The sequence below is a fragment of the Chironomus tepperi genome, unplaced genomic scaffold (genome assembly GCF_022539635.2).
Source record: "Chironomus tepperi strain 1889 unplaced genomic scaffold, CSIRO-AGI_Ctep_v1 contig_33, whole genome shotgun sequence".
In the NCBI taxonomy this organism is placed as follows: domain Eukaryota; kingdom Metazoa; phylum Arthropoda; class Insecta; order Diptera; family Chironomidae; genus Chironomus; species Chironomus tepperi.
The window spans coordinates 395,373-418,063 of record NW_027226155.1 but is presented as its reverse complement, the minus strand read 5'-3'; the positions used below and the strand labels follow the sequence as shown (position 1 = coordinate 418,063).

At 31.2% G+C, this 22,691-nt stretch overlaps 1 protein-coding gene across 1 annotated transcript in view; it reads right to left on the bottom strand.

Moving 5' to 3' along the window:
- The window catches only part of TTLL5 (Tubulin tyrosine ligase-like 5), a 33,171-nt gene that overhangs the window by 9,730 nt on the left and 750 nt on the right, over window positions 1–22,691 (bottom strand). Inside the window, exon 2 of the mRNA XM_070646066.1 lies at window positions 262–378. Within this exon, the coding sequence (XP_070502167.1) occupies window positions 262–305 (44 nt within the window). The 5' untranslated portion in view covers window positions 306–378. The remainder of the gene's footprint in view (window positions 1–261; window positions 379–22,691) is intronic.

The window sequence follows — 22,691 nt, the reverse complement described above, 5'->3', positions numbered from 1 at the left end:
GGGCAGGTGAGGGTACACCGAGAAGAGTACAGCAGGGCATGGGAGAGTATTTAGAGAAGATTAAAGCAGTGCAGAGGAGGGTATGCCGATTAGAGTAGAGTAGGGCAGAGTTGGATATCCAATGTAGGTTAAGATACCATAAGAATTCAAACAATATCTTCAAATTCCAAACTTGATGACAATCTTCAAGAACATTCTAAATTATGACTGCAGATCCATAAATCCTCAATATCAAGTATATCAAAAAAATCCAATACTTACTCATACTGATCATTCTTATCAGATATTTTTGAAATAGGCATCATCAAAGGATTAGTTGATCGATGATGATGGTGGGGTGACTTTTGGCTCTGTTTCTCTTGTAAAAGCTTTTTCTTACTGTAAATAGAAAAGAGAAAAATCCAAAAATTAGCGGAAGTGACCAAAAAATAATTTTGATGACTATAATTTTATTAAAAAATAGAAAAATTGAAGGGTTTACGACTATTAATCTCGATAAGGCACACATAAAAAACAATTTGAATAATGAATCGTGGTAAAGTCATAAATGACTTAATGATTGGATTCTTGCAAATAAAAACCAGAAAAGAATCTGAACAATTTTTCCTTTTTTTATGTGAGCATTTTCTTTCACGGTTAGGTTGATTTACGATTTAATCGTTAAATTCTATGTCATGACCATGAGCTTGTTAGCTACCCATTTAAAAATCATTTCATAGTCGATGTGGCAAATAGATTCTTAATGTAATAGGGACTTTTTTTTTTGCTGTAAATTGGTCATTTAAATAGCTTCATTAAAAATGACAGTCTTGTTAAAGCTGTGAATTGATGTAAAACAATATGACAAGACATTGTAATTTGTAAAAATAGAAATCACGAAATCAGTACGTTAGACCGTTGTTTATAAATTAGAAGGAATTAGTGAAATATTTGGTGAAGAAGTAAAACACGACGAATTCATTCATGAATTGAATATTCATTCAATAGTTTCATTAATGAGCTATAGTGTATATGATAAGAAGCAGTCGATAAAGATAGTATCACACTTGGAATTGGTAATTGGCAAGCAGAAGCCAGCGATAGAGCCAGCTTCAGGCGCCGACTGAGCCGACTCTTGATCGGCTCGAATAGCGAAGTAAGTAAGTAAGTGTATTTAATAATCAGAAAAGTATTTTAATGTTTAAGATATGAGCAATAAGACAAGAAGATAAGTGTTGGAGCTTCTAAGTAAGTTTGCATTGACGGTTAAGGTCTAAAAACTGTGTAGAAACGTTCAGAGCCCAATAATAGTTCATAAATTGTGATTTAGTCAATCACTTCAAACAACCCAGATAACTTCGTGGTAAGAGCATTGGACTGGAATAGTTGGATGCGGGCTCGATCCCCGTTCGGAACAAATTGTTAAGAACGTGTTCGTTCTTCTTCGATACAATTTAGCGTTAAGTTATAAAGTATCAAAATCAAGTTTCAGTAGTTGGATTGTTTAATGTTGCTCCTAGAATTTTCAATCCCGGAATTGATTTGTATGCAAATTGCATACATGTTGATCCCGGGATTGAAAACCCTAGTTGCTCTCCAAAACTCCATTCATACTTACACCTAGCATGCAAAGAGCATGCTCTCAAGAGCAGAGTTAAGTGAGAGCAACAGCCACGAGCATGCTCATCTAGTGTATTTAAGGTGAGCAACCTCTCAAGAGCATGCTATTTGTCTATTACGGTAACTTTCATAAAAATTATCTAAAACAGTAACCATTAAGACTTTGTATTAAGTTGAATGCTTTTTATCACATTTCAAGACATCATCATCATAAAGAATCGAGACTTATCTATCCCGTAATTCCATTGAATAATCTAATTCACACCACTTACTTTATGCACAAAAACATAAAACCGACTCCAATCGGTGCAATTTTAAAGCTGCATCAATTTTAATAAAACACATCATTACTCTTTCTATCTTTTGATCTCTCACAATCTGACAGTTGCTTGAAGCGAATTGTAAAGAATACAGAATACACAAAAAAAAATAACAATAATAAGAAAACAGTGTTGAAATACGAAGAAAATTAAATCATCATAAAAAAGAACGCTTTTATGACCGTCATAATTCACATAAATGCATGGAGCGTTGCTTCATTAATTTATGATATGAGTATATTCTTGAAAGTTCATGGCATGTATACAGCAAACGACCAGACAATATGAATGAAATATAAATCTAATAAACTGTAAGTCATGCTTGCTAATTTATCAATTGCTTCCGTAAATAATAAATTCAAGTTGCTTGCTTCTTTTTATTTCTTTTAATATTTGCGAATACTTTATATTTTTAGATTGTCTGGTTAAGTGAATCAGCAGACAGACACAAAAAAGATTATTATAGAAACGGATATTGGTATATTAATATTTGAAAGCATGAATCATCAGGTAATTTTTGCTATATTTCACGTCTTCCTTCTATCTTTTTCACATTTATCATGAGGAAAATTTATGAAAAAAATCAGTTTTTGAAGACCCGAGCATGGCAATTGAATAGGATTTTCAGTGATATCCTTAAAAGTTTAATAATTATTAGTGAGTATTAGGAATTTGAATATGAAGTGGCATGCTGATTCAAAACTTTACGTCTGTTTATATGCAGGAACATCCTCACAACGTCGAAGTGGTTCGGTTTCTTATTGGTTTCATTCTTCGGGATTGATCATTGCTTACCAATTTAACGATCATAGATTCGAAACTAGGAATGGGAAATTTTTCCTATGTCCTTTTTCGAATCATATGCCATCAAAGGAAACCTTGCGAAGCTATACTTAATAAAGTCATTAAGTCTGATTTTGTAGATTGAAAAAGAGCTTGAGAGCGGCCAATGAACTCTTAAAAGAGAAGCTGTTGATAGAGAAAGTGAAGCATTTGGAAATGGTAATATGCAAAGGGCAGACAGCTATTGAACCAATTTTAGACGCCAGTTGAGAGAGGTCATGAACATAATGAGGCCTTCAGATCAAAGTTAATAGAACTCTAATGTGGAGGCGCCAACGAAAAAAATGGAGTCGATTTCCATGGAGTCCGGATTTTTTTACTTTTGGAGTCCGGACTCAAAAGTCCAGCCAACTCTGTTTCAATTGATCTGTACGGTCAGCGAGTTAAGTAAATATGTCATTAAAGTGGTCAGATCCCATTTTAAACTGTAGGTCTAGGTTTGAGGACGATTGTTTAGCGAGTCCTCATTTGTTAAACTATCATTAACCCTGAGAATCATAAAACGCTAAACTCTTGATCTAAAAACCAGCTAAGGTATATCTTACATCCACACCAGGAGTCTAACTCACAAAACTTACTAAACTAATCATAAAGATCACTTCATACTATCATTGATCGGGTTTCAAAAAATAAAATTTATGAAAGGAAAAACTTAACGACTTGAAAAATTGCTTGAAGTGCAGAAATAAAAATTATTAATGGATTTTTCAAACAAATAAGAAGACTTTAAACGATATTTTATTATCGTTCATCGCTTATTGAATGACTTTTCATTGAATAGAATTTCTTTTTTTCCATAAAATACAAAAAAACTTTTTTTCATTCCTTTTATCGACGAGTGAAGAAAATACCGCAAAACAGGTAAAAGAGCGAGATTTATTGAAGTCACAGGATATAATAATATATAGGTAAATGCGATCAGGATTAATAACAACACCTTCAATCAATACACAATATAAAATATAAATTTATGAATAAATTTGCGGTAATGTGAAATTTTTTATATGGAAATCTCTATGGCAATTGAAAATAAATAAAACTGTAAAGCAGCTGAATGAACTAGAAAGTGAACAGTTTTAGGTATGAATATATCGGTGAATTGAATAAAAAATATAAATTTATGATGTTTCGCGACATATAAGTTAGTCCTCATTAAATACTATGGTCGTGTGCTAAAATCGTGTAGCATGTGTCGAAAAATTTCATTAAAAATCACACGTTAAGTCAGTAGATTGTTAATGAAGTTAACAAGAGTATTTCTAAAAGCTGTATTCATCCCAAACATTTGATTATTCTATAAATTAACAGATTGTTATCACGACTTTTTGTTGCTGATTTATTGGTTGACTTATTTATATGAAATTATTATTTCATCGAGACCTTATTAGAAATTTTTACCATAAATTGTTGTGGTTCAATAATTAGAGAGGAAATGATTTTTATGAGCCACAGCGAATGTAGGCAATTTTCATCCATTTATGGCGTTAATGTAACTTTAATTATGGCATTTAATGGTGAGGTTTTTTATTGGATTGTTTTATCTGGAGACCGTTCACTAGTTATGTATCAACAAATGGTAGAAGAGCTTGTGGACGACCAAAGAGCTTGTGGACGACCAAAGAGCTTATTTACGACCAAAGACCTTGTGGACGACTAAAAGGCCTGTGGACGACCAAAGAGCTTGTGGATGACCAAAGAATTCTTGGAAAGAAGCTGTTGATAGAGATAGTGCTGCACTTGGCATTGGAAATTGGCTTCAGGCAACATCTATAAGATGTCATGGATCAGAATTGGTCTGTAAGACCCCAATCTCGACCCCGCACTCTCCATACCTAAGTGCGATACGTAATCAGTGAATGACTCCCTAGATGTAATGATGTACTGAATTTGTGGAATATTATAAGGCATTTCTGCAGGCATAGTTAGGATAAAATTGATCAAATTGGTTTGATTAAATTAAGTATGCCTCAAATTCTTCGATCCCTTCCATACCTTTTGCTTCTAAAAGTTTAGAAGTTCTCAGTTAATTAACTATCGCTATTTTTCTCATGTTCCTTCAACAAACATCATAAATATTCCATGTGATCGACTCAATTTGCTGTTGATTTGCTCATTGCACGTTCCAGAAATAATGCCGATTTAGATGTAAGGCAATAACATGTTTAATTATATCATTCTAGAATTAATTAAATAAAGCATTTAGCAGCTCATTAATAAAGTAAACGCAAAATAAGCGATGCCTTTAAATGAATGAACTGGAATAAACAAGACATAATTCTTGAATTTCTGTGAATTGATTGAAAGTTTTTAGTTTTCTCAATAATAAATGTGTTGGTCATTTAAGGGGCATTTAATTAGTAATGGTTGAAACTTCAGGTAACGTAGAATAAGAGTTTTGATTCCAAGAAACATCATAAATAGCGGCATTAATGCTGTTAAAAAGATTAATGCTGAAAGCAGTCACTAGGCTGACTCGACTCTAACCTAAGGCCGGATTCATCAAATCTAGTCTGAGGCTAAAGTCAGAATCTCATTATTCTTTAGATGCTGTTTTTCTAAGTTTCTTTCATAAATTACAAAATAATTGAATAATAAGTACAAAAAGTCAATCACTGTATCTAATAGCATCACGTCGCTTAAGGGCGATAATTGAAGTCTATTAACAACACAGCGTGAATTACCTTTTGATTTTATAAAATTGAATAAGTCCTTATAAAGCAAGAAAGATTGAACTTTAATAGAGAAACTTGATATTATAAACACAATTCCATATACATATTAAATTAAATTTTTTACAGATGATCAACACCTCATTCAAAACGAATTGGAGAATATATAGTTCCTTAGAACAGTGGTGGGCAACCTGTGTACCACGATACACATGATAGCCGACAAAAATGTTTGAAAATGACGATTGAACCGCATATCGTGTAAGTTATGGCCGAGGCTTACCACCAACGAGTGCCGATAAGAATACACGATTGAATTGAACTTTTTACAAGTCTTTCACAGCTTAAGGGCATGAAATCTTCTATGATCTTTGCAACGCTTTGATAGTCTTCAAGGTTATACTGTTATTTACAAGATTTCTTTAACTTAACTGTTAAATTCCATTTTAACCCGTTCGGTACAATATTTGATGGCAGCTCAAGGATCAGACACTTCAATGAACAGTAATGTACTTACTGGACTTTCCATACAAGTATTTTCATTAAATTCAACAAGTACAGTAAATACAGTACTGTACTTATGGAGTGTCTGACCCTTGTGGCAGCCACATGGTGTCCAAGTGACAATTTTCATGTTACCTGCTTAAAAAATAGCCACTTAGGCTTTATATGACAATCAATTGGTTACGTTGCATAATTTGTGCCGATCGGGTAAGATTCTTCAAGTCCAAACTAATATGTCCTCATTCTCAACATGTTGACTACAAAAAAATCTTTACGTGACCGAGAAAACACAACAAATGCTCCCAAATGGAACCGCTTTACGTGCAGTAATGAAGAAATCGTCTGAATATCAAAAAAATAAGATATTCTTGATGCCAATAACTTAACTCATAATAAATACCATCATTTTATATAAAAATCATTAAATTTTATAAAGATTGACGGTTCCAATATATTCATTTTTATATCAGATAATAGCAGTACTCATAAAAATTTAAGTATCACGCAATATTTTACTGTCTTTTCTTCAATTAATTGAATTTTTTTCCTACTCGATATCGATGAATTTGTAAAGAACAAATTTCAGCCATGACTTTGATATTATTTAGTTTGAAAAAAAAAATGAGTTCACATAAGTAAGACATAGCGAGGCATAAAAACAAAATAAATAATTATTATTGATATTTTAAAAGCTTATGTGCATCCAATGAGCGAAATTAATAAATAAAAAGAGTTGTTTATGTGGATCATCACATTATTTATAGACAAAAAATTTACCACAAAATAACAAAATGTACATATATGTGGAATATGTCAATATCATGTCAATAAAAAATAGGGGGAAATAAATGTGCAAAAAGCGAAGGAATTCAAATTAAAATTAAAAAATTATTGATGTTTTGGGGATGTTTAGCGCATTCTTGAGAAAAAGAAGAGAATGTAATGAACTTTACAAAAATATTTTGAATGTTTTTAATGGTTTTGAATTAAGCATGGCAGCTTAATGAAGTGTTTTGTTGAAAACTTCATTTCTGTATTCATCAATATCAGATTATTAGCCTTAGCAATGGTCTAAATCCTTAGTTGTCCAAACTGTGTGCCGAGGCTTATCACTAAGGTGTGTCGCGGCACAAAAAAGTTTGAACCACAGGGGACAACACTGATCTGAAGATTAGGTTGTGTCTTCTAGACTGAGGAAGAGTGAGATTTTAGAATTTTCGGAAGATCAACACCTTGAATTTGTCCGATTATTAAGAAAAACCAGAGCCAATTTTAAGCAAATAGACAGGCCTATTGAACTGAGTTTACACTAGACATCTGATCAAAGGCATAGAATCTCTGACCATATGTATCCGTTTTCTTTTATTCATCCAAAAAATTTTGAATCATGCTTTCATCTCTAAAATACAATTAGTAAGTTCTAGGGTTCGTCCAAAATTGCAATCCTGCAGAAAAAGGACACAAGAATGCAGTCTTGGACGAACAATAAGTTGCAACCTAAAATTACAGGCCTGCGCATCTAAAATGCATGAAATATAGACCTGCAATAATTGGCTGAACCTTTGTAAGTTCAAATCCCGGACAAATATAAATCACACTAAAATTTCTCGTAAACCCTTTTTAAAATGACATATAAATATTGAGCAATTTAATATAAATTAATTCATACTTGTATAAACTAAGTCGTTGAAAGTTATTGAGGCTTTTATTTGCGAAAATCATTTTGAGTTGTTGATTCAGTCTTTCCGAATTTAGAATGAGATTGACTTATGGGTGTAAAATTAATGGCACTTTATGTCACTTATAGTTTTTATTTTTTATTTCTTGTTTAAATTCTTGTCTCAAAAACAGTAAATCAACATGTTGAACATATTGTAAAATTAAGCATAAAACAAGTTGTTCTTAATACACGACGAAAATCAAGCTTCCATTTATGGTAAAATTCACATTAATCGTAAAAAAAAACTCGATTATTTTTGTTCTCGTTTTCTTGATTTCTTCTCCTTGCGACACATTTCCATATCAAATAAACTTCTTCGTTCCTTCATATTTTCATTCATTTAGTGTCGTTGATTATTTTTCCAGGTCATGCCGATAATAAGCTTTATAGCGGGTCCTTAAATCCCTTTTTAGCATCTAATTGGGTACAATTTATTTAGAAATTGTAATTAAATGACTTTATTTATGCTGATTTAGGCTGTCTCACACTCTTATTTGTATATTGAGGATAAAGGCAATTTGCAATATGTGTAGGAGAAATAAAAGCGCTATTCCATGTCACGCAAAGGGAAAGGAATTTATTCTCTTTTGTTATTCCTTCCTTTCTCTCCAGGAATTATTTATGCCTCGTATCCAGGCAAGTGTTTTTCTATTGAATAAACAAGCTACACAGAACTTTGCTCCCTCTTATTCCCTTTTTTTCACCGGTTTTTAGTGCATTTAACACATGCAAAATTCAATATTTTTTGCAATTTCTTCTCAATCAGCACTAGAATTGCATATTATTCATGTCATTATCGTCATTTCTTTTCCTGCCTCACAAAAATATTTTAAATTGCCATTTATTACTCGTAAAGTATATGATATGCATGCTTGCTAAAATCAACACATCAATATTCACATTTGTGCTTATGAATGCATTGCTAAAGTTGCCAAATTTGCCAGTCTTTTCCGGAAAAACTAAAAAAAAATATTTGACAGACACAAAAGACACCAAAACACGGAATAAGAAGAACTAAAAGTGCAACGTAAACGATCAACGTGCAACCGTAAACTAAAGGCACAATGAAGAAATTTATGCCTTAAAAAAATTTATTTAGGGAGAATTTTCGATTTTTCCAACAAATTTTTTTCTGTTCTCATTTGACCTAAAAATGGAAATTTTTTTATTTGCAAATTTTATATGCTTTTATGCTTCTTTTCTCCCTCAATCAATTGTGTTTACAATTTTTGACATGAATCATTCGTTCCTTTTTGTTGTTTTTTTTCATCCATAACTTTTGATATTGACTACGGATATATAGTCGGGAACTAGTAAATGCATATGTTGGGCGGTAAATCAGTATACATACGTTTATAGATGGATGTGTAAGACAGTGTAATAAATAAACAGAAAAATGCATTTTAAAAGGTTCAACAAACTTCCGCGGGTGGGTGGATTTTTTTTGCAGCAAATAATTTATTGCATAACCGCTATTTTTCGTATTTCAACAATTTATATTTGTTGTGTGCAGCTTATTGAATGGAGAAGGTTTACATTTTGTCTGTGTGTTACACATGATATGTGTTTTTATCCAGTAATTGCGTAACTTTTAACTAGTAATTGCGATATAGCACAAGCTAGTTAATCTATCTAAAATACCGCATCCGGCATGACGTGTTAAAACGAGTCCGATCCTTAGTGAGAATCACGCCGGCCGTATTCGATTAATCGATTTGTGCTATTCGAGTAAGAGATCACGTATTTGATGAGAATCATGGACGATTCTTTGGATGAGTTTTTCGGATTTTTCGCCGAAGAATCGTTTTTTTACAATTTTTTTCCACTGAACTACTGAATTTTATTTACTAGGATTGTTCGTTAGCAAAAAACTATTATATTTAGTTGATTAGAGGACCTGTGAATCTATATTAATTAAATTATTCACGTTTTAAGCAAATTTCTCGGTTTCACAAAATGGAATTTTCATTCGAAGAATTCAATTTTAACGAAATTGGTGTAGAATTTGCTTAAAAACCAAAACAAATATTAAAATATACATATTTTTCTATGAACTGATGTATTAAACAATCTAAGAAAGTTGTTAATTAAAGCCGAAATTCGATTCTTTGGTGAAAAAAAGTGAAACCGAGAAATTTTTGAGCTTTTTTTTTTCCTAATCCATATTCGGCCAACAAGACAATTAACTGCTAACCAGAGCTAGAAGTTAACTACATTTTGTATGAAAATGATAGTTTTTGTCGACTTAGAGCTTTACTTCTATCCAGACTTAGAATATTTTGAACCACTTTGAAGTTTAGGTCATGAATCAAACTTGAACTGGACGGTCAGCAAAATGAAGTAAATACTTCGAAGTTAGCTTCAAAAATGCGCTTGAAACCAACTTCCTCTGAATTTTCTCCATTACCTTTTACATAAATACTGATAAATACAACATCAAATAATCCAAACATTCCACTACATGCAAAATCTAAACCACAAATTTATTATTATTTGTATTTCCAATAAAAATTGTATACATTGTGGAGAAAATAAATCAGCAGTAATGTCGATGAACATAAAACACACAAAAAAATACGAAAGAAAAAATAAGTTCAAATAACGAAAGTGAAAAGCATTTTGAATGACCTCCAAAAAATTTTCATTTTTATGAGCGTATCATGAGTCATGATGTAATAAATTTACGGAAAGTATGAAAAGCGTCAACAAATTTTGTAAATTGAATGAATAAAGCGATTTTTGTTAAATATTTATAATGTTTATTTGCTGAATTGTATCATCGTGAAGAGCGTAAACGAGAAGAGGAATAAATAAATATGTGAAGCACGTTACTGCATGAATAGCATTAATAATCAATTGCATGGGCAGCAATCATCTGTAATATCATGTTATACACGTATGAAATGCGTGGAATAAAAAATTTGTTTAGATTATTATCGGATATATTATTTACGGTTAATGTCATCACATTAATATCATCTTTAGAGATATTTTACAGCTGGTGGAATCTATCAACATTTCTGCAATGTATATCATCAATTTGGAAAAATTCATACTGTTTACATTATGAATTATGTGGTGGAGAATTAGCTGGAGATAATTAAGCGTGGAAATTTTTGAGTTGGAAATGTTCTGAAACTTTGTTGCTATTCTGAATAATATAGTTTTGGTTTTGATTTGGGTTAAATAGTAAATGGGGAAGTGAACTTTTTAAATGGTATACATTTGTGATTTGTAGATTATTAAGTAATCAGTTGCAGAGCTAAACTCAAATTGAGCCAGTAATTCTACACAGCAAATTAATGAATTGTCTAGCATTAAGAATTCGTACTCGGAAAGTACACGGCGTGGAATAAAAATGACTGAAATTTGGCACCAGTGCATTGACTATGGCTCCAGGCCAGTTTATATGAAATCTTGTCTCTGTCTAGAATTCATGTCGGTAGTGTTCTTTCCGGGATATTTCAATCTTCTATTGATAATTATGTTGCTCATGTTTTTTCGAGTTTCCTTGTTCCAGAATTCTAGAAATGCATGGATTCGAGTCCATGATCATTGAATTATCACACTTAATTTGCTAATTATATCACAGATGCAGTTAACTGCTTAAAGAACACTAAATCCTCTAAAATTTAAAACTAGAAATCGAATAGAATTTTGTAAAAGTCGAGACGAAACGAGTCAAATTTTCCACACAAAATCTGAGTCGATTTTAAGCTCTGCTCTATATTTTCGTCAATTTTTACGTCTAAAACAACATAATTTGCTCAAATTGAATTTTTTTGTTCCATTTTTTTAATTTACATATCAAATCGATTTGTAACTAATAATTTAATTTCTACGGCAACCACCACCTGTCCACACAAGCCAATACACATGGCAACTTTTGAACTCTTTCTTTGATGTTAACTGATCCGTAACAATGATGATTTCATGTTCACTAGGGTACGTCCTCATGAATATTTCATTAAATTAAATCAATATAAGACAAAATGTCAAATTTAATCAATCGAATTTGTAGCAAAAATCAGCTATTGCTATTTATTTTCCCTTCATTCACACTATGACACTAGATTTTATGGTTTTTCATGGTTTTATTAATTTATAAACAATAATTTGCTATGTTAGTATTTTGGCGGTAAAGAATCCAAATAAAATCCATTCATTCATTCGCGACTGTCTGTAGTGTCAACGTTCCGTATATTACTTTATTTTATTAATGATTATGTTTTTTTGTTATATTGAGAAGGTTTGGTGACTCTTTTTTGTGGGTGTTGTTGATATTAAAGAAGAGTAACGTACGTAAAAGGATGACTGGAGGTTTTTATGGATTAGATTCGTGATTTTTTGAGGAATTTTGATGAAAAAATGATAAAATTTTGATTTTTTTTAGAAATTTTAATCAATTTTCTATCAAATTTTTGAAGCTAATTTCAGGCCTTATCTAGTGAAATCCACATAGTTTAATTTAATAAATTCACATTCATCAAGCCACATCCATCAAGCCATAACGTTGCGTGATCATAACACAAAAGAATCTATTTCAATATTCCACAAAATTAACATCATTCACTTAAGTGAGCTCAAAAAGTTTGACACTTTCATGTGAATAACATATCGCACATATAATTGCATAAATTAAGAAGAACAGAATATTTTCATGATGATACTTCTAACCTTCAAACTTTCACTCTTAATATGTTTCATGAACAACAAAAAAAATCAAGAAGCAAAAAAAAATAATTTTTCTTTTCCACCTTTTATTTCTCCTAATTCAGAGTTTACCGTTCAGCACGTGAATTCAAACTAAAGGAAGACGAAAAAAAAAACAACATCATGAATGTGGTAGGCACATGAGTGGCAGTGAAAAATATATTTCAACATAAAAAAAAATACGTCGAATGATTGCAATTTACTTTCCCTTCACTAAAAAGAACTACACATTGGAGTTGTGGATGGCAGAGTTGATGGATGATCGGATGGAGACTGATGGAGTTAGCATGGCTCACTGCCCTTCTTTGGAAGCTACAGACATAAATGTAATTACATAAAATCTAGGTCTACTGAATGCATGGGTCTGGCGCATCCTCACTTGTTAAACAATTTTGAGCCGTAAATAGCCCTAGCACAGTTCTGGATTAATGATTTGAAAATCTAAAGGATTTTTAGTAAGTTCCACGTTGAAATATTATTTTCAGACCCATTAGGATCATATTTGATTATGATCGGGGCAAATAAATCTAAGAATCTGATAAGTAACCCATTTATAGGGTACCTCGGGCCAGTACCGCACGCCTGCATTACTTGCATTTTAGATTAACAGACCTTTAGTTTTGGATTGAACCTTACAATTCGTTTAAGAATACAAGCTTGCAATTATGAACGAAGAATTTGAGAAACTACTCATTTATAGGGTTCGAAAAAGAACAGTAGACATGCACTATCTGCATTTTAATAGCGCAGGTCTACACTGAATTTTTTGCTTGAATGCAATTTTGGAGAATCCCACCCATTTTCAACATATTTGAACAACCCTGATCACTTTTTGTGTATAAAAAAAGGCAAAAATAAATCCATTTTTACTCACTTTTATTTATTATCAATCAATTTTGATGTGCATGATCATTTATAAAAAAATAATATTTCTTATACGTTTCCTTTCCAATTCCTTTTGTTTTTTATGTCATTTAATTCAATTGTTATTCAATTTCGTATATTCGTTCCTTCAATTTTGATTCTTTCAACAAAACCCTATTGCTCATTCACTTTCTTACATACTAACTAGCTAGCTATAAGGTAATACTTGTGAAATAATAATAATATTATTCAGTTGTAAGGAATACCAAATAGTATGTAAATGTGAGTGTCATAGAAACGTGAAATACAAATTTAAAAGGGAGAACAGAAATGGTTATCGGAATATTGCAACATGTACACCTGAAATGTACCTTAATAAATCAGAATACTCAAACTCATTTGAACATTAATACCAAAGGGTTAATGTCATGGCTGTAAAGTGAGTCATTATTAATTTATTCCTTGTAAATCGTGCGACGACATAAAAGTGATCATGCAAAAAAGGGAACCTGATTTTAGCCAATTTGTAGAATAGTGAAAATCGATTAGTTATAGACTTGATTCCAATTCATCAAATAAATTATATCTGATGTTAACAAATATAAAAAAATTCTGAAGGAACAAGCAAGCTTACTTGTCTTTGAGACAGTAAAGAATTGGATATAATTTAAGGATGTAGCTATTTCGGTATTTGCCATTTATTTTGGGAGGTTTATGTGATGAAATTATTATTTATTTATATCCAAAAGTAGAACACTGTGTCATAACAAATTTGTCTTTATGTTGATTATGACTGACTATCTGATAAATGCGATCAAATTTTGTTCCTTAATTTTATGACAGTTGTTTTGTGTCTACAACAATGAATTTCGTAATGTATAAAAATAAAGAAAAATTTATCAACTTTTGAAGAATTTATCTCGGTGAGGAATTCATGGATGTAAAGCATGCAAGAAAGTTTGTGGAAACAAATTCAATTTTCTAGACTACATAAGAAAAACTTGCGGATATACAGAACTGAAATATGCAGTGAGAAATTTCTCATGTTTTTAAATAAAATTTTCAAAAAATCCATAAAATTCAAGAAATTTTAAACTTTAAGTTAATTGCAATACATTTTAACTCAGACAGATATTAATCATCTCCATAAAATAAGACTTTTTATTAGCAGACCTCTGCAGAGATGAGAAAATGATCCTAATGAATTTAAAATGAGACATTTTTTTGAGTCACACAATATTATTAATTTCTAGCAAAATACCGTCAACCGGAAATATCATAAAGATTTTTATATATTTTTTAAAACGGTGCTATAAAAACATCATCAAAAAGTTGTGTGTAGGTGATTGTCATCTTTAAAATAAACAATGATCAATGAGTCAATTTCATTTATTTACATGCTTGAGAACATGTTTTTAAATTACTGTAGCAAATTTTAATAATACGAATTGATTTTAAAGTTATTTGAGCTGCTCTAGAGCGTTTCGCGGCTAATAATTGATTAACGATTGAGACCTACATGTTATTGTGGGATCAAAACCATTTCTTTGAAGACATTGCTGCCTTTAGTCTACAAAGGAAGGCTGTGAGACGAGATTCATCTTCTTCAGTCGAATCTTGAACACATGATTTCAGGGGGTCAGTATGCCGAAGTTCTAAACAATTTCTTCATCGAGTCACATCTGCTAATTGGACTATGGACTAAACGTATTACAAATTAGTACATTTTACTAGTAGAGACTAACAAATATTAGGACGAATTACTCATAGAGAACTGAATATTAGTTTACTACATCAGAAAGTTGAAAAGCAATGGCAAGCTACCAATGAATGATAAATGTAGATAAATACAGCACAGGACCAATATGAATATTGATTCAAGAAATCTAATAAGATTGATAATCTCAAAAATGGACTCTTTTACATACTTATATGCTCAAGAACTAGACTGATACATAGCTATGAAATCAGTATTTTAGTCCATTTTGTCACTCAGTAATTAATTAAAAACTCAAAAAAATCTCTAACAGCACATTCCCAGTGACTAGTTGAATGGAAAATTTTGTACACATCGTAACATTAAATTTTATTTCATCCTGTCATCATCATTCACTCACTCTTGATAACCAGTCAGTCAATGTTGACAAAAAACATTAAAAAACTATTTATCGAAATTCGATAGCCACGTGCTTATTATGTCTTTGTAGCGAAATTTTTATTGTGAATTTATTAATGTATTAAAGATTACTTTTATGAACTTCATTGATCTTGTTGAAATATTTGCATTATTAATTGTGAATATCTTGACTTCTGTAATCGAATTGATTAAATTATTAAGGTATTTATGAATGTTTAATTTTGCAGAGTTCATTAACAAATTATGAAGACATTGAATGAATATTTAGCACCTTTAGAGGTCGTAGTCATGAAATTGAACATTTTTTGCCGCTTATTTGAATAAGAACTCGAAGCCGACTCGAATTTTGCATGGAAAAGTCGACCCGACTCCATATAATATTCTAGTATCTGACTTAAATATCATCTAATCACAATAGCTGTCAAAACGTTTTCATTCTTATCAAAAATACTTAGATAGTCTATTATTAACTCATTTTATGAAACTTAATTACACGAAGGAAGGAAATAAGAACAAATTTTCTTGATAAAACTCACAAGTTTCATTTAAACTATCGCTTAAAGATAATTATTCTTAAAGTTAAAAGCAATTTGTAAGAGTTCATTTCCATGCCATCGCTCTTAGTAAACATAAAAAGCTCAAATCCGGAAAAAAAAGTTTAACATTATGATAAAGTTTTGACTAAAAATAATTGGATAATGCATGACATTAATTTTCTTGATTCTCACAGTTCCTTATTCTGTCTATACAAGTCTATACATAGCAGTACATGATAATTTTTCATTTTATTTCACCGTAGCATGGATTATGAAACTATGTTGATGTAAATAGCTTTGAGGAAGATTGTAGCAAGTATTATATTATATAGACTAGCTTTTAGCAGAGTTTACAGCTTGATTTCTTGATCTTTTGATGGTTATGATTACTAGGTGTGATGAGTGAGATGAGTAGAATCTGGGATATTAAGTTATATGTAGGCAAATCTGTCTGTGCAAGAGTGAATTCTCTATGATCGAGTGGTTAGGCAATAGACCGAATATTAGTATATTTTGTGTATCTGCACGAGATCATAGACCGATCACGCAATCATTATATAAAGCAAAGTAGAGTGTCGTCGATATGACAATGATTCGCACAATTCTCACGACATTGCACTAGGGCAGAGGTGGGCAATCTTTTATTTTTCGTGACACACTTTGGTTGATAACCTCGAGCATAACAGCACACGCCATGGGGTTCAAGTCAACTTCCAAAAATATTAGTGCTGCACACACCATTAATACAGAATCTTAGTCAACGACGACATCAAGTTCTTTTATAAACACATGCAAATATAATGCTATTAATATGTAAATTTCAAAAGAATGACACTGCATCCATGATTCTCATTAAGTTTTATTAGAAATTAATAGTGATAGTAAACATGTGGCATACAGCATAGCTGTTGTTGCTTTTCTTAACATTTTAATGCAAGGCGCCACATTATTAAGCATAAATCAACACGAAATTACAATATAATTATTTCAATGAAGCGGAATGAGAAATCATTAAAAGACAGCAAAATAGAAAATTGTTAGATATGCATGATTAAGCAGCACGAGCAATATTTTTTTTACATCTAAAAACGGTAAACGGGCTTAAAAAAATCTTTAATTAATCACTTTTTATAAAACAAAACAAACAAATCAACATGACTGAATAAATTATAGTTTTATTGAATATAAATGCACTTTCCGGTCTGAGTTGAGTTATTTATGGAAGCGCACTCTATAAAAACTCCATATAGATGGGACTGCTTTTGTCTTCCATAAATGTAAGTCAACCGAATTTAGTCATCACTGTCATCATTTTCGTATCATAAATAATTAGCGTCAATAAACTTTGTGTATGGATTTATGAGTATTTTAAGGTGTAGCTAATTACTTCTTTAGATATTGTTAATTGATTGTTATGCCGAACCTCCCAATATGATGACTTTATTACTTTTACGGACTATCGAATATACTTATTTAAGTAGCAGACAATAAGACATGCTGACATCATCAGAAAGTTGAGATTTTTATGCTTTAAAGTGTAGAAATTGTGAAAAATTGTGATTTGAGTCTGGCTTGATTCTGACATGGAGTAGGATTTGGTGACAATATTTGATTTAATACAATTATTGAAGGATCACTTAAGTAGTGATTTTGCCATTTGGAATGTAATAAAATGTTAAAGAAGAATTTATAAATATTCTTAAAATGCAAAATCACAAGTTCGAATCTTAGGATATATCTGATGATTAATGTTAAGAAGGCCCTTAATTTTTTTTACATGACCTAACATCCCCACATCATGCTACTTATTAATTATTTTACTATTTTTGCCAATTCATCATTAATTTTTTTTCCAATTTTTTTTATTTATATCCAATGACAAGAAGGTTGAAATTACCGGCAATATTTGTATATGGAAATTAAGTTCTATTATTTACACACCAGACAAATAATCTCCAGATGATCGTAAATCTTTAATTTTTTTCAGCCAGTCATTAGCATTGTATTGATGTGACTATAGCGTGCTTAATATCACGCATCATTGACATAAAAATTGTTTACCAACTTCCATTATTATAATATTATTTTTTATATGAATGTTTGTGGCTACGTTAAAGTATATCCGACAATTGTTAATGCAATGTATGTTTTATCAGTGCTGGATTGCTTTAGAATGACATTGAATGAAGTGCGTGAAGACATTTTTATGACTTAAAAGTGGTAGAATTCTGTGGTTTTGGTAATGAACTTTATGAAAGTTGCTGTCTAGGCTAGACATTGAGGAATTCAGACATTAAATGTGTACAATCAAATAATTTTGCCGTCTAGCCACCCAATCAGCTACTTAATCAACCTATCAAAATGCAAATGATGATGTCATACATTGTTCCGAACGGATTTATGTGCGGAAACTAGACTCGTGACACTACTTTTTAAAATAAGGATTGAGTATTTTACATAAGCCTACAGAACGATAAGAATAAAAAAATAATTATTCCTGGCACTTGCATCAAGGCAATGGCGTTTATTAGTTTATATCATGATCCAGCAAAGTTTCATCATGCATGAATGAATAAAAGTTTCGCAATGCAGTATGATAACAAACAAAGAAATGAAGATTATGTCCTTCAATGACTACATCAATTATATCTAGTACAATTAAAAATTTAATAAGGCTTTGTAACAAAAAATAGTTGATTTTTGAAAAAAAAAAAAAGTGGGATTTTACAATGAAATTTATTTGGCATGATTTTGGAGGTTATGCATTTTTATTGCCTGCATTTTGGATTTATTGAAGACAATTAATTTTTTTTTATTAATTAAATAGGACTGTAGGTTTAGGTTTGAGCGAAAGATCTGCCGAATCCTAACTCGTTAAACTATCAATAGCCATGAAATGCATATAAACGCGCAGCTATGGACTTAAAGGTCTAAACAGCTCCTTTTTATTTTATTTTAAATAGGAATTAAGTCAAATTTATTTATATAATGATTAATACCAAAATGCAGATTTTTAAATGCAGTCATTTAAGCTTTAAAGTCATGGGTTCAAATCCCAATATTACCAGCATAGATTAAATTATAAGTAGCTAATCCTTTTTTTCAATAATTTGATTAATGTTTCAGTTTTTTTTAATTCTTTAAACATATAACTTCTATACACTGTGTAGAAACCTTTAGAGCAGAATAATGGTATAAATGGGATAAAAGCATTTAAAACAATCCAGGTGGCATAGTGGTACGAACATGTTACCGGATAATTTAGAACGCCGGGGGTTCGATCTACGTTCCGAAACAAGTTGTGTTTTGAAAAGTATTGATGCACCAAAAATCTATAGCTATTCAGATCATTAAGATCCGAAGCTGCGGCTAGGGCGTATTGTTTAACGAGTGAGGGTGCCTCAGACATCTGTTCTCTGTAGCTCTATAGTTTATATATTGAGATCAGAATCACTCGTTTGATGACGGTTTTATCAAGTTATTAATCTTAAGCCTTCAAAGCGAGATTATGAGCCACATTCCCATTGCATATGATTCCAAAGGAACAGGTGAAAAAGCTTCTCCTACCTAATCTCGAACCTATGACCCCTTAATCAGTATCACAAAAATTTAGTTCATTAGTTACTAAACAATTCCACCATCGAGCCATTACAACTCATAAGCTGTTTAATCCAAAGAACTCTTGAAAGGAAGCTGTCGATAGAGTATTTCACTTGGTATCGGAAATTGGCAAGTTTAAGCCAGCGATAGAGCTTCAAACGACTCCTGTGGGAGGTCATAGATCACAATTGATCGACCACTCTATATAAATGCGTTCTATTGCCATCAATTAGTTTGCAATTAATTTCTACAACTTTAATTTCCGAAAAGCGAATAAAAAGTTTCCATGTTTTCTCAAGCGATGCCTACTTCCAAAATTTTCCAAATATCAAGCCAAGACCTTTAAAACATTTCTCTATTAGGAAATAATTTTCATCCATAGATACTTGTTTATATTTCTCATTGAAGTGTTGATTGATTGAAGACAAATGTACATGCACAATTAGGTATAAACGAAGAAAAAAGAAACGAAAACGTAAAGCATTAATTTGACATGCAAAAATAGCATAATCTTCGTTGGATACAAACTAATTCACGATCGATAATTTGAGATGCTAGTTGGTGACCTACTACTTGTGTAAGCTAAAAATTCTATTCGCATTTTCCGTGGCATTTCATTATCACGCTTCAAATGTTTTCTGCTAATGATCTCTTCTTTACAAGCTGCTCGCACTTTAGAGTTTTATTTTTAGACGTTATAAAATTTTCCTCTATATAATGTCATGTTCCTCTTCTTATATCCATTACAGTAGCGAAAAATCATTTTCTATTTGGTTGGAATTTAAAGAATTTGATTAAGAACAGAATAATCTTTAGGTTTATTTCATTGGCATTTTGAGCTTCAATTATAAAAAAGCATTTCGTGATGTTTTGTTTGTTTTTTATTGGATTGTCTGTTTGGGGATCATTCACAAATTGGTCTTGTACTTGTGACTTTTAAGCATCCGCTTTAATAGTTGTAATTTTAAAGTCCTATGAAGTTACACTCTATGGAAGACCTATGGTAGCTCACAGATCACAATTTATCTGTACGACCAGCAAAGTAAGTAAGTATGAAGTTACACTGAAACATGTTTTTTTAGTGTTTTACATTGTTTTTCAATGTTGTTACAGTGATTTTTGTTCAAAATTTCTATTTATCGTAACCGTTTAAAAGTTTAAATTATTAAAATCCGTTATATTCAAAAATTTGTAGTACGGTGATTTGGACTTTAGTGGATTTTTTTTTTTTGATTGGGAAAATGACTCAGACCCTAATAGTACTTGTTTTTTAGTTGCAGAAGATTAAATACTGATATAAGAATGCGTTTTTCAAAATTTGCAAATTGATTCTTTATTAACATTTAACTTAAAAGTTTGTCACTTGACTTTGTATCATTTGTTGGCCCAAAGAAATCAAGAAATCATGAGTTCAATTCTCACTCCTTGCAGTTTAAAACAAGGCTTTAATAAGTTAATTTTAATATTTTTTTTTTAAATTTTTCAGTAGTAAATTGATTTAAGAAACAAGGATGCATAAATCTGGAAAGTAGTCTCACCCAGCAAGAGACAAAATTTATAATCAAACCCCATCTCCATCCCCCTTTGAACCCCTTCCTCCCATTCTGACTTTAACCTTTTACTCCTGAACTGTTTAACATTATAACTGGATGACCTTTCCACAAAAAAATTATTGATAAACTTTTTTGATTCTAAATATTTACAAAGCATTTTCGTTCATGACTTTTTTCATGTCATGGAAGCAACAATCTGGTGGAAAACATTTTCGTCTTTTTATCGTTGTAGAATCTCTAATTCGTTATATTTTTGTGCACAGCTACAAATGTAAAGTGCAATAACTTTCGATTAGATAGTCGCCTGACTTGGCTGCAGGAAGTTAACTTCTATTAATAAATGAGTTTAAGTATGTCATGAGTTATATTTTTATTAAAATTTTATTCAAATTTCATGTGTTTTAATTTAATTTATTAATATTGTGATTAGTCGGTAGGGTGACCACCGATATATGCTAAATACTCAGTGCAACTTCTGAAAATAGGGAAGTTAATGTTAGGTTATATTAAGTGACCATTTGTCATTGAGCCTTACAATGTTTCCAGCCCCTTCTGACATTGAATGATGATAATTTCAATCAATAAATCGCTTTAATGGCAAAGTCACTTTATAGCTTCACCGTTCGCAAAAAAATCATAATAATACTCAAATTCCGCTTAAGTCGCGTCAAGGTGTGTTTTCGTTCCATTTTATATTCCTACAAATTCATGAATGAACGAATTTAAAGCAGACAGATTCTAATTAGGTAGACTGAACGGCGTCGCAGAGAATTTAAACTTGAAAAACTTTTCATTTGGAATGCTTTGATTATTGAATGACCAAGATTAGATTACAGTTGGAAGTAATTTGACACGTACTGTTGTAAGCAGTGATTTGAGCATGATTGATAGAAGAATTTTAGATTTTAAAGCGCTGCCGATGTAACTGTTAAGGGTTTTATGAAAATACTCTCTTCCGCACATACTCGAGCATAAATCTTTCTCTACTGTCCCAAATGGCAATACACTCTTAACGAGAATATCAAGAAGACAATATCAACAAACAAAATAAACTCACAATAAATGTGTGACGAAATTGAATAAGAAATTGATAAAAAAAGAGAAACATTCGATTCCATGTTTTCCACAGATTGTCATGCCTTTTACTTGTGCACTTCGTACACGTTCTATGTACATAAATCTTTTATAATTTAAGCAAAATCGATTGATGAAGCTGATGGAAATTTTTTTATTTATGAATATTTAATCAGACTGATTCGATTGGGCTTTTGCTAATACGGACAATTCAATATTTATATTAGTCGATAATATTAGATAAAGGCACATACGTCAGCACCATAAAAAGTCATAAGAAACGAGACAGAGCACTTTTTCATGGACACATAAAACCATGTGTTTTTCTATCTCATTGTGAATAAAATACGTAAATATTTGTTGCTGTTTTGGATGGGGATTCTGGATGAAAATTATGTACAAATGTATGCAGCCCTAATGTCTAGTGTTCTAAATTTGCAATTTTTTTAAAAAGTGCGGGACTACAAAAATTTAACGTAATTTTAGAATTTAAAATATGAAACATTTGTATGGTTTTGAGATTGTATGATTTATGAATGAATTTGTAAGGTTTTAATGT